This window comes from Tamandua tetradactyla, chromosome X (assembly GCF_023851605.1).
Source record: "Tamandua tetradactyla isolate mTamTet1 chromosome X, mTamTet1.pri, whole genome shotgun sequence".
Lineage (NCBI taxonomy): Eukaryota > Metazoa > Chordata > Mammalia > Pilosa > Myrmecophagidae > Tamandua > Tamandua tetradactyla.
In genome coordinates, this window is record NC_135353.1 from 134400827 (window position 1) to 134415170 (window position 14344).

The 14344-nt window shown below is 36.4% G+C and overlaps 1 protein-coding gene across 2 annotated transcripts in view; it reads right to left on the reverse strand.

The window, feature by feature from the left end:
- Positions 1–14344, reverse strand: part of OTC (ornithine transcarbamylase) — a 75835-nt gene that overhangs the window by 15745 nt on the left and 45746 nt on the right. For both annotated transcript variants that reach the window (XR_013169503.1, XM_077146179.1), the window contains exons 5-6: positions 6766–6919; positions 785–907 (exon numbers count right to left, since the gene is read on the reverse strand). Coding sequence is in view for 1 of the 2 variants with exons in the window: in XM_077146179.1 (XP_077002294.1) it covers positions 785–907; positions 6766–6919 (277 nt within the window). In the remaining variant the exon portion in view is untranslated. The remainder of the gene's footprint in view (positions 1–784; positions 908–6765; positions 6920–14344) is intronic.

Consider the following 14344-nt stretch of genomic DNA (forward strand, 5'->3'; position numbering starts at 1 on the left):
GATTATGAAAACTTTGTGATTGACACTCCCTTTATCCAGTATATGGATGAATGAGTAAGAAAAAAGACAATAAATAAATAATAAGAGAGGAAGATATCGGATGTTTTGGGTGTTCTTTTTACTTTTATCTTACATTTTGAAGTAATGAAAATGTTCTAAACTCAATTGTGATGATGAATGCATAACTATATGATGATATCATGAACCACATGATTGTACAATTCGGATGGTTATATGGTATGTGAATCTATAATATATCTCAATGAAACTGAAGTAAAAAAAGAAATCAAGAGGATGCCCGGGTAGTTCAGTTGTTAGAATACCCAACTTTCAGCCTTTCATGTGGGAGACCAGGTTCAATTTCCAGACCATGCACTGCGCCCCCACCCCAAAAAAGAAATCAAGTACTGAAACGTGGTACAACATGGATGAACCTCAGAAACATTATGGCAAGTGAAAGAAGCCTGACGCGAAAGGTCACATATTGTGTGAGTCCATTTACATGAAATTTCAAGAAGAGGTAAGACCATACACACACAGCACAGACTGCTGCTTTCCAGGGTTGAAGGGAGGGGAGCAGGGGCATGGCTGCTTAATGGGTAGAAGGTTTCGTTTTGCCATGATGAAAATGTTTTGAAACGTGATAGAGATGGTGATCGCACAATATTGTGAATGTAATAAATGCCAATAAGTTGTTCACTTTAAAATCGTTTTACATATTTGAATTTCACCTCAAAAAAAAAAAAGAAGACAGAAATAGTTTCATGGCAGAAAGTTTCACTACCTTTGGAGTAGCTGCCTGAAGATGCATCCCGAATTTTGCTGCACTCATCATGATGGAGTGTAGAATGTTGTTCCCATCCCCAATCCAGCTGAGGGTAAGGCCTTTCAGAGAGCCATAGTATTCCTGCAAGGCAAGGTGTGAAGGAGATTAAATCTGGGAGGAAATCTGAGGAAATGCACTTATGTGGAACAATTATTAGGGTTAAAAGAAAAGAAATAGTTTTTACCTCAATTTGAATGCCTTGTTGGAATGAATAAACTTCCAAACTTTTTGAATTATGCAGAATAATTCAATAGCATGAATGCACAATCACAAAAAAAGAGCAAAATGTCCTAATATCTGAATGTCTCAACGAAGACATTGCAAAAATTTATGTGGAGACTCATATTTTCCTACATTTCAAATCTGAAAGTTGTATTCATTCATTTATTCACTCATTCATTCAAGAATTGAGCACCATCAGTGCTCAGACACCCTTCTTGGTTCTGGAGATACAATAATGGACAAAGGAGACAAGAATTATTACCTTTATGGAGCTTACATTCTTCGATACAAGAAGAGGAAGTACAATGTACCAGGTAAATGTGACCTTCTGGCTCTGAGTATGTTCCCATTTATGTAAAGTTTAAGAACATGCCCAATAGTTTATGGATATAGATGCATACAGTAAAACTACAAACAAATGTCTGGGAATTACAAATACATACATCAGGATAATAACTTCTTGATGGGATGAGAGGAAGTGAGATTAGATAGGGTTGCTCCGCCTATAATGTTTATTTAAAAATCACAAAAAAGTCTAAAGTGATTACTCTTCAGATTAAGATTTGACAAAATTGTAATTGGCACATGGGTGTCTGTTTTATTTTTCTTGAAGTGTTTGTAGCTTTTATATAGTCTACATATTTATAAAGATGAGATTTAAAAAAGAGAAAGGTTAAGCAATTTGGAGATCATAGAACTACCAAGTGGCTAAACTAGTATTTAAATACAGCTCCATCTGATCTACAGCCCAGGCTCTTAATAGGTTTCTGTTTATTCATTCAACTCCTACTTTGAGTATCTCCTATATGAAGGCATTACATGAGGCTCTGAAGGGGACAGTATGATGAACAGGACAGCTCATTGTCTCTCAATGAATTTATAATACATTAAGGATGAAGTCCTGGGTTAGTGTTAAATTATCTGATGCATATGTTAAACCACACCAGAAAACAACCACTTGGTATCTGACATCATTGTATCATTCTCTCTGCATGGTTCTTATCCCTATCTCGGACGACCTTCATTTTTTTTGCTTGTTTGCTTGATTTGACTTTTTTTTCTATTAGAGAAGCTGTATGTTTTTAGAAAAATCATGCAGAGAATACAGAGTTCCTATATACCCTCCTCATACACACAATATTCCCTATTATTAAGACTTCGCACTAGTGTGGTAACTTTATTACAATTGATGAAACAATATTTTATAATCCTATATTAAATATAGTTGAAGTTTACATTAGGTTTCACTGTGTTGTACAATCCAATGGTTTTTTAAAAAAGTTTTACAGTGGTAACATATATACAACTTAAAATTTCCATTTTTAACCACATTCAAATATATAAATCACTGGCATTAATTACCTTTGCAATATTGTGCTGCCATCATCACCACCAACTACCAAAACTTTTCCATCACCCCAAATAGAAACTCTCTAACAATTAAACACTAATTCCTCATTCCCAACCCCTACTTCTGCCCCGGTAACCTACATTCTAGTTTCTATCAATGAATGTGTTTCTTTCTACTTATTTCATATCAGTGAGATCATATGATGTTTGTCCTTTTGTGTCTGGCTTATTTCACCTGAAGATGAAGTCTTCAAGGTTCATCCATGTTTTCACATGCATCAGAACTTCATTCCTTTTAACAGCTGAATAATATTCCATTGTGTGTACACACCACCTTTTGTTTATCCATTCATCAGTTGATGACACTTGGGTTGCTTCCATCTTTTGGCAATTGTGAATAATACCACAATGAACATTAGAGTGCAAATATCTGTTTGAGTCTTGCTTTCAATTCTTTAGGGTATATACTTGGAAGTGGGATTGCTGGGTCATATAGTGATTCTATATTTAACTTTCTGAGGAATGACCAAACTGTTTTCCACAGTACCTGCACCATTTTATATCCCCATCAGCAATGAATGAACATTCCTATTTCTATGTATCCTCTCCTGCACTCGTAACTTTCTGTTCTTTTAAACAGTAGCCATTCTAATGGGTCTGAAATGGTACCTATTTTCGTTTCCTAGAGCTGCTGGAATACAAAATACCAGAAATGGATCAGCTTTTATAAAGGGGATTTATTAATTTATATGTTCACAGTTCTAAGGCCTTAAAAATGTCCGCAAAAAGATACCTTGACTCCAAAGAAAGGCTGACGTCTGTCACATGGGACGGCACATGGTTGGCATCTGCTGGTCCTTGCTCCCAATTCTGTTGCTTCCAGCTTCTGATTCCGGTGGCTTTACCTCTAAACATCTGCAGGTCCTGACTTAGCTGCTCAAGGGCAAACCTCTGGGTTTCATCTCTTAGCTTACCATCTCATGGAAAGGCACATGGTGATATCTGCTGTGCTCTGGTTCCTGTCCAGCTTCTGTCAGCTCTCTCAGCTTCTGGCACCTCCTGGAGCTGCTGCATTTCCAAACAACTGCGTCTAAGATTTCTCCTTATTGGCTATCCAAGCATCTCTGTCGGCACTCCAAGCGACTCCAAATATCTCCGTCTATGTGAGCTTTGAACTTTCTCTCTCTCTCCATGAGCTCTTTTAAGGACTGCAGTAAACTAATTATGACCCACCTTGAATGGATGGAGTCACATCTTCATTTAGTCAAAAGGTCACACCCACAATTGGGTGTGTCATAGCTCCATGGAAACAACCTAATCAAAAGGTCCCACCCTACAACACTGAATCACGGTTATAAGAACAAGGCTTTTCTTGGGTACATAACAGTTTCAGACCAGCACAGCATCTCATTGTGGTTTGGACTTACATTTTCCTAATGCATAATGATGCTGTGAATCTTTTCATGTTTTCATTGGCCATTCTTCTTTAGAGAAATGTCTATTCAAGTCTTTTAATCATTTTATAATTGGGTTGATTGTATTTGTATATTCTGGATATTAAACCCTTATCAGGTTGCATGGGTGGTTCAGTGGTAGAATGCTTGCCTTGCATGCAGGAGACCTGGTTCAATTCCCAGACTATGAACCAAAAAAAAAAGAATAAATAAATAAATAAAAATAAATCCTTATCAAATATGTGGTTTCTGAATATTTTCTCCCATTCTATAAGTTGTTGTTATGTCCATGATTAAGTACTTTGATACACAAAAAATTAATTTTGATAGGTACCTTTGTCTATTTTTTCTTTTGTTGCTCAAACATTTATGTAGTCTAAGAAACCGATGTCTAACACAAGATCCTGAAGATACTTCACTATATTTTCTTCTAGGAGTTCTATAATTTGGCTTCTTCTTTTTAGGTCTTTCAGCCACTGTGAGTTAATTTTTGTGCATGGTGTGAGGTAGGGATACACCTTCATTTTTTTTGCATAAGGACAAGAACATCCAGTTTTTCAAGCACCATTTATTGAAGATACGATTCTTTCTCAATTGAGTGGGCTTGGCATATTTGTCAAAAATCAGTTGGCTGTATATTTTAGGGCTGATTTCTGAACTCTTTATTTGATTCCATTGGTCTATAGGTCTCCTCTTGTGCCAGTACATGCTGTTTTGACCACTATTCAGGGCCCTTTACTCTTTCCTACAAGTTTGATTATTGTCCTTTTCATTTCTGCAAAGAAGCTGTTGGAATTTTAATTGGGATTCTGTAAAATCTGAAAATTGATTTGGGTAGAATTGACAGCTTAATAAATTTGATCTCCAAATCCATAAACACAGAACGGCCTTCCATTTATTTGGGTGTTCTTTGAATTCTTTTCACAATGCTTTGTAGTTTTTGTATATAAATTCTTTATATCCTTGGTTAAGTTTATTCCTAGATATTCGACTATTTTAGTTGCTATTGTTAATGGGATTTTTTTCTTGATTACCCCCTGTGAATTGTTCATTACTAGTTTATAGAAACCCTATTGATTTTTGCATGTGGAATTTTTATCCCACCACTTTGATCAATTTGTTTGTTAGCTTTAGTAACTTTGTTGTAGATTTTTCAGGATTCCCTAGATATAGGATCAGGTCATCTGAAAATAAGGAAAGATTTACTTCTTCCTTTCCAATTTGAATGCTTTTTATTTATTTTCCATGCCAAATTGCTCTGGCTAGAACTTCCACTACAATGTGGAATAATCATGGTGACAGTGGGCATCCTTGTCTTGTTCCTGATTTTAGAGGGAAAGCTTTCAGTCTTTCACTGTTAAGTATGATATTGGCTGTGGGCTTTTCATATATTACTTTTACTGTGATGAAGAAGTTTTCTTCTATTCCTAGTTTTCTACATGTTTTTATCAAGAAGGGGTGCTGGATTTTGTCAAACGCCTTTCTGCATCAATTGAGATGATCATGTGGGTTTTCCCTTTGTTCTGTTAATGTGATGTATTACAGTAATTGATTTTATTATGTTGAACCAATCTTGCATAACTGGAATAAATGCTATTTGATCATGGTGTATAATTCTGCTAGATTCTGGAGTTTCAAGATCATTGATCCAGACAATTCCTTCCTTTTTAATAGTTGTTCTGTTCTGTTGGAAGGACTGATTCCTGGAGCTTCTTACTCCACCATCTTTTCATAATCTTCTCTGGACTTACTTGTTTCTTCTATCATTTTCACTGATTGAAAGCTGTTTCTGCCTACAGGGTAAATTCTGGGAGGGCAGGCTAGGGACAAGTTTCCTGGTTCAGTCTTTCAGACTGCCAATGATAGATTGGCAACAACATGCAAGTGTGCACATAGGGGTTGCTCTGCTTCTTTCAAAATAGGACCAGGGACCCACAATAGGGGCACAACCTTGCTCCACACCACCCAGGAAAGGGGTGGGGGAGGGACTAGCAAGGGTGCCATAAGCTTTTCCTACCGTTTTTGAAGCTGCGTTTTCTTGATCTGCCAATTTACTGCAACCTTTAACTCTTTTACGGAGTGCTGAGAAAGTAGGCTTTGCCAGTTTTCTTCTAGTTCTTCGAGGAGCATATTACAGTGCCATTTTGTTTGTCTAGAACCTCCAAAAAGCTTCATTTTGAGTTTGACTTCACGTAATATGTGTATAGCTTAATCAAATGGAAGATAAATATGGTTCTATGAAGTTATCCCTGTCTCTCCAGCATCCTTGTGCATAGACTCAAACTACAGCTGCTAGGATTTCAAGTAGTAAGACCATGTGGATCAGCTGTGGCAAATCAAACACGACGAATCTTTCCAAATTAATCTAGCTCCTAATTTTGAAGAATGTGGCTAAACTTGAACCTCAGTTCTATAAATTATGCATGCTCTTAACCCTAGTCTTAAACAGCCAGTTTATTAAAATGATAGAAAGTCTCCTTCTTCAGAAAGTGGTTTAGTAATTGACCATTTTGAATATGCAACATACACTCCACCAGTCCTCACCCATAAGCCACAGATCCTGATGTGTGTAGGATCACACAGACTTTTCCATTATGTAATTCCAGCATTCCTTCTTCATCTATTGTGTTTAAAATGGCACCACAAGCAAAGTGATTGAAAGAACAGGGGATGAGAAAGAGGCTAAAAGGTATTGGGAGTGGGTTTGAGAGAAGGACTTTGTTGTCTGTTTTTAAGTATACCTTATTTTTCCTGGAAATCTAATATGACACATATGCTATAATTATTTGTTGAAATGATACTCGAAAACAAAACAAAGCACCAATCTCATCATTTAAGTAAATTGCTCCTTTTAAGGGAGTTAGGAGCTATTTGTTGATTTTGCTTTTGTTTATGGCAAAGAAATCAGCTTACCTGGAGCGTGAGGTAATCAGCCAGGATCTGGATAGGATGGTACATATCTGACAGCCCATTAATGATTGGGACTGATGCTTCTTTAGCCAGGACGTCCAGATCTGATTGTTTATACACTCGAGCCAACACTGCATCTGTCATGCTAGACAACACACTATGACAAACCAAGAAAAGATAATACAAGTTAATCATGCTTAATAACCCCTTCTTTAATATTACCTTAAATAGTAATGAGAAATTCTAATAAATTAGAATTTGTATGCAGTTACCATTTAACTACTAGCATAACATTTAAAAGCTAGTGTTCAACAGGCAGTCATTACAGAAGCTAGATTTTGTTCTGCTCATGTCTAATCCAGTGATTTTGCTATTTTTTTTACAGAGATAAGAAATAAATTGCAGGTCTAGCAGATACGGCAGTGAACAACAATTGATAAATGGTAATTGATTCAGTTAAAAGGGACAAGACCAAAACTGAGATATACCGAGAAACATTAATGGCTTTGCAGGTGGTTAATTTTTCTTTGCATCATCTCACAGAAAAAATAATTCTCATTATAAAATTGGAAGTACCAGTGTTGTAGCCATGAGAGGGTGTCCCCATGCCCTCCCTCCAACAAAAAGAACCTGCTAGGAGGAGTGCGATGAGCTACAGCCTCCAGTTGCCACCCCTTCGGTATCCACTGCAGCATTCCCACTGAGGCCACACTTTCTCCAGGCTGGTCTTAGCCAGTGACTGAGCACAGCAGAGGGAGTAGAGCTGGGCAATTCCTGCTGACATGACACTTTTCTGATGGGCAGTCTTAGCTCTGGGGCTCTCAATTGGCCTGGCTGAGACTTTCTAAGAGCTGCACAGTCATCTGAGTCTCTTCATACCCAATTCTCCTTATTTCCTCTACTCTTTTCATAGAGCTCAAACACACATCGCTGTTTGAAGACTCTCCTTGCATACTCCTGCTTTTTCTCTCTTTAATCTGTAACAGATCAATAAATCTCTTTTACATCGAATTCCATCTTGGAGTCTTCTTCTCATTGGACCTGAGCTGATATGCTGGCCTTTGTCACTGCACTCTGCATAGATATTAGCATCTCTGAAAAAGGCAACAACTACTTCCTACTGAACAGCACAAAAAAATTCTACCATGGAAGCAAGACAAATCAAATCATGGCCATGAATTCAAACTACACAGAGAAAGATGGGTATTATTCTCATTCTATAACTGAAGAGTCTTTGGTTCAGACAGGTGAAGTGATTTGTTGGTGTCACTCAGCTAGTTAAATTGGAGGATCTCATATTCAAACAGAAGTCAGGTTAACTCAAAGGCCTATGTTCTTGATATTGCAATGCATTACCTCATATCTTCAAATGATAAAAATCTAGAAGAGGAGTCTGAAATCTAAATTTTAAGTTCTCTTTATATGTCAGATTGATCATGGTCCCTCAATTAACACTTCAGCCTTACCAAAAGAGAATGGATGGCCTTGTTTCATTTTAAAAGCTAGATTTCTCCCTATTATTTAAAGGGAAATACCCTACATTGGTGGCTTCTAACCATTTCAATTTTAAAGAAGTCTTTTTAATAGCAAAAAAAAAAAAATGGAAAGCCCCTCATGAAGGTAGTTATATTAAATAATAGACTTATTTTGTCTTGGATTCTAATTCTGCCTCTGTAACATACTTGGGCATGTTACTTTATTGCTTGGTCTTTGCCTTAGTTTCTTCCTCTGTAAAATGGGAATAACAATCTCTACCCCACTTGTTATTGTGAGGATTACATGAGATAACATTTATAAAGTGCATAGCATAATGTCTAATTCATAATAGGGGATCAAAAGCAGTAGGTATCATTACCATGTATGCGAAAATTCATAAAAAATAAAAGTTAATATGTATTCAACAAAATCTTCATGAATTTGCACTTTAGTCAACATATACATTTGGAGAATTAGTCCCACTTTTATGCCTGAAACATATTATTTACTCAATTTGTAGAAAATTCTCAGTGCTTATAAAATTCAAAGACCCCCTGAAAAAACTCCTTGCCACCAGAGGTGAGAGAATTACATATTGAAAACCATTATCCTATAACAATATTTTCTAGACTTTCAGATTTTTCTTATACCCTTGGTTCCCAGATTTTCAGATTTCATGGCATTTTTTAAAACTTTCCTGGAATGCAACCAAGACTGAGAACCAAAGTTAGCATCTTCTTTCTCAAGGTCTGGTCCTCAACCAGCAGCACTGGCATAATCTGGGAGCTTATTAGAATTGAAGAACCCCAGATTCCACCCAGACCTATTGAATCAGAATTTGAATTTTAACAAGATTCATTTGTGCTTTAAAGTTTGGGAAACACTGGACCAAAAGACTTCTAATAAAGAGAGAACTGAGACCAACTTATTTTATAGGTACAATCCATTCTTTTCTTAGCATCCTGACCAGGCAAAAAACCAAGAATAGACAGAGCTTCTGATATGGAAGTCCAAAAAGACAGATTTTGTCCATAATCTCCTCAGTGGGGAGTGTTCGATTAAAGGAGAAGACACTTCAAATCCTTTGAAGAAAGGTTAACTCAACCCCTCCCAGTAAGGATCCCCTCATTAAGTACCTATCTGGTAACCTAGTGGTTTCCAAACTTAGGTGTATATCAGAACTAAGTGGAAAGCTAAGAAATTATACAGAGATTCAGGCTCCTGAAGGAGGGTAGGGCCCAGGTAATTCTACGAAGTTCACCAAATGATTCAGATAAACTTTCAAAGTTTGAAAAACACTGAACTAAGGCATATACTGCTCTGTTAAAAGAGTTTTAAATCTGTTCCCATTTCTTCAGGTACTTAATCTGATTCGCTTTCAGAGTACAAATGTACTTGTGCTTCATATTATGAGAATGCAGGCTTCTAACTCTATCACGGGAAAGTAGTTTAGAGGGAGATAGATAACCCAATAAGGTCTGTAATTATAATCAATCATCAATTCCTAATTTCAGAAGACCTGGTTAGTTTTATGACACTTAAAATCTTAGAGAAAGAGATACAATGGTGTTTGACTCCAGACTCCTTTAAACTGGCTTCACTTCCTAAAGTGTACCGAGAGGATTGAAACTGTGGATTAACCCTTCTAGTCGATTGTCTGGAATCTCATAGTTAGTAAAGCAAATTTGTCTTTTATTATAGCCTCAAATTATTTTAGGGAGTTAGGACCATGGGCCATCAATCTTTTATTGTTCTCATGAACTTTCTAATGTGTTGTTTAGTTTTGCTTGATTTAGGGTGAATCACATGTAAACATTTTCTAGCCATATGGATTAGGAAACCAAGGAGATTCACAACCTTGGAGTAATTAGAGCAAGTTAAGAAAGAGTGAGGAAGATGAGGCTGAAAGAGGGAGATGCAGATGGAAAGGTCAATGTACTATAATTATGAGTCTTTCAAGAAGATTGAAAAGAAGGCAGCTATTTTTCTCTCCCTTGAACAAATCCTCATCCCCAAAGCACCCAAAGCAAAGTAGCCAACAGGGTAAGAAAGCCTTTACTTTCTCTGTTTATAATGTCAAGGTGGTATCCCTGGAAACCCTATGGTGTAATTTCATGGGGTAGTGTCTGGTTGGCTTAATTAAGGCTGCCCAACACCTCCTAGAACAGAGGTCTTCTACATTGACTGAACATCAGTATCACCCACGGAGCTTTAAAAAATTATGATGCCAAACTCTTCCCTTTGGAAGGTTAATCAGTAGCTCTGGTGCTGGGATCCAGACATCACTATTTTTAAAGCATCCCAAGCTATTCCAATATGAAAACAAGGCTGAAAATCACTGTCCTAAAAAATAAAGCGGGCGACAAGTTTAGAAGAGTGGGGTATTCTGCTGCCTGGTGTAACAATGGATCGATGTAGAGAATGAATGTCTTAGCAGGTGCTGAAACCTCCTACTATAAGAAGAGTAAGAGATAACTGCATGATATGTTATACAGGAGAGAACAATCAGATGTTGTATGCTAACAAAAGAAGTATCTTTCTTTTATCTCACTTACTACTGAGAGCAGCCCCATGGCAGCAGTAGTAGCTGAGTCTTTTCCATTAACATTTATAAGCATGCCTAGTGCCCAGATTTTGGTCTCATACTGTTCTATAAAAAAGGAACCACGGACCATTAGAGGACAGTCAATTCCATGACTTTGGGCAGGATAAAATCAGAATAGGTATGGGACATCCTGTTGTTGCCAGGAAACAAAAGGGATTTTTAAGAAACAGCAGAAGTGCTACAAGGAAAGAGAGTCAATCTTAATGGGCTCATTTGTCAATTTGTGATCATTTATATTACTAAAATAGATAGTAGAAACAAGTTGTGTTTGTAAAAGACTAGGATGCTCTTAAGCAATAAGCTAATATAAACAATCTATGCAAAAATAAAATTGCAATAACAAAGAAGCTGAATATTATCATATACAAAGAAATTTACGTAAATAGGGAAGTGTTGATATAGATAGCCATTTCTGTCTTTTGATAAGTATATTTCTGCTCATAAAGCTTAGATAGGTACCTTTTTCAAACTGCATAAGCCGCAAAGAATTAACAAAATTTGTAAGCCAAATAGTCCTAGAAATGGTAGGAACTATACCCTAAATGGATAGACCCCATTAGCTTTTCATGGTCTTAAATAAAAATGAAGTAGAAACCAGCAGTTCATTAGCACTACTTGTCATATACAATTTCCAATCAGAAAGAAAATACAACCATTTATTCCAAAACAATAAACTAGTTAATTGTCCCAGAAAAAGAAATCTAAATTTTCAGATACTCTCTGTCATCTCTCTGAGAATGAAAACTCTTGATGACTCAGCTAATTACAACAAAATGCCAATAAGAAGATGGATGTTTTAAGATTTTGAAATCAGGCCAGGTTACTCTATCATAACAATATTACAATGGCTCACATACTGCCAGAGATTAAAATTTTTAAAAAATTAAAGAATGTCTTATCTTTTAATTTCTTTAAAAAAATCAGAATCTATATGAAAGTGGAATAAGGATCCTGTGGTAGATGAGATAATAGTTTCCCAGGACGTCCATGTCATAATCCACAGAACCTATGAAAGTGTTATCTTTCATGGCAAAAAAGACTTTGCAGATGTGATTAAATTAGATATTTCGAGATGGAGGGAGTATCCTATGTTGGGCCTGATGTAATCACAAGAGTCTTTACAAGAGGGAAGCAGGGGTCAGATTGGAGAGAAGATGCTATGCTACTGGCTTTAAAGATAGAAGAAGGGGGCCATAAGCAAAGAATGTAGGCAGTCTTTGGAAGCTGGAAAGAAAACAGCTTAACACAGCCCAGGAGACCCATTTTTAGACTTCTGGCCTTTAGAACTGTGAGAGAATCAACTTTAAAGCTATATGATAAAAAAGATATTCAGCCTAATAGCCAGCAGCTTGAGTTGAATTCATGTTGAATTTAGCGACCGGTTCCTACAATGAAACAAAAGTTTAAGTAGTCAACCATCCAGAATCTGCAGCCCTAGAGATGATACTTCTTTTCCTTTCCAGTCTGGCAAGATTGCATAAACTCTGAGAAGGTGTAAAATAGTCTCTTGTCGAATTCCTGATACCCCAGCAATGTATAGAAGTTTACATTTTTGTGGTTGAAATATTAATCAGCTTTGTAATCAATGTCGTATTTTATGTGTATCACTTCTTCTTGAAGGTATCAGGAGCATTCAAGGAAACCTGATATGCTAGGCTTCTAGTTATGTGAAATGTTTAAAAGCATTTGATTAAGCTTACAATAAATGTTTGAACAGTTGAGGAAACAGAGTTTTGCTCATTTAATATGTAGTTGATGTATTGGTTGTATAAGTTGTAGGTGAATAGAGGGATGGTTCTCACACTTGAGTATGCATTAGAATCACCAAGAGGGCTTGTTAAAACACAAGCATGACTCTGTGCATTCTGTGAGGCTGGGCTGTGGCCTGAGATTTTGCATTTCTAACAAGCTGCCAGTTGATGCTGATGCTGCTGATTTGGGAACCATACTTTGAGAACCACTGACTTAGAGGAATGTTTGCTATTTAATGTTAAAAGGAATGCTAATTGTTTGATATGATAAATTCATAAGGTTAATAGGTTGGAATGTAAGCAAAGTAGAAAGAGTAGGGAATATTTCTGTAAACATACGCACAAAACCCTTAAACATTAAAAGAATCTATGGGCAAAAGGAATCCTGATGAATCTTCATTTAAAATGCCATTTTGGTCCTCCTTCAGCCAAAGAAGCTGAAGGAGCAATGGAATCCAATGACATGGGAGGTAGGTGGACAGGCCAACAAGTTGTTTTCATATTGGAATCAGTTGGGGAAACAAAGATATCAAAGTCCTTTAACTAGACAATCAGTGCATACTAATTTGCCAATGGGATGGGTTTCTGTTTCATGCTTAAAGTTGCTGTAAATCATGGAGAAATCATAATTCTTTTTCTTTTTTCAGGCTCCTAAAGATATTTTTTAAAAAGTAAACAAAACCTTTTCATTAGAAATACTGCCAAACTTGTAACTATAGCTTGGTACACAGCAATAACCTGGGCCTTATATAATTCTCCATCAATTTAACCCTTCAGCTTTAAACATTATAAGAGCTTTGCTATAAGTGCTACAAATGAAAGACTGACAAATTTAAAATACACTCTGGCCCTGTAATGACTTTTCTTTTTTCCTCAATTTCTGTTGAACATATAGAGTTCCACTTGCCTTCTGGTAGGTTCCTGCAGCTTTGAAGACAATCTTAAGCATCAGCCAACAACATTAGCAAAATAGCTTTAGCAAAATACAAATTAGCAAAATTTAAAGTTTCCCACAAAGAACAGATTTCCCTGGATGTTTAATAGCCAATATGAGGATTTAAGGAAATGATTAACAAGTTAAAATATTTTTAGGCAACCTGATTCTACTTAAATGGTTAAAACACATTTGATTTTCCCCTCTAGTATTTCTTTTCCTACTGTTAAGAAAAAGGAAAAGCATGGCCTGGGGCTATACATGGAAAGATGGTTCAGGAGGAGATAAAATCTTGATATTGATTATTTCAGGATGATGGCAATATTGGTGGTTCTATCTAGATTTTTAATTTTATTATTTTCTACCAAAGGGAGCATTACTGTAATAACCAGAAAAATAAATTATTCTAAAAAGGAAATTTCTCCAGAGCATGATTTTGAAAGTAATTTAAAATGAACTGCGAGCTTATTAAAGCATTGTTCAATTCTTTGCCTTGGTGAAGAAATGTACAAGATGTACCTGAAACATCTTATACCAAAAAGGAAGGAAATTATCCAAGACTAATGTAGTCATGTCAAAATGACCCAGGAGCCAGCGTGAATATAGGTCATATTGGCAAGAGATGGAAAAATTCGAGCATCAATAAGTATAATAAATGCAATTAATCAAAACCTTCAAATACATTAAAATTCATGAGTTTATAAAGATACTAAAAAACAGAGAAGCATTGAGAAGAGTCATAGTGTCATGGCCAGGTTCATGTGTCAACTTGGCCAGGTGGTGGTACCTGTTTGTCTGGTCAGGAAAGTGCTGGTC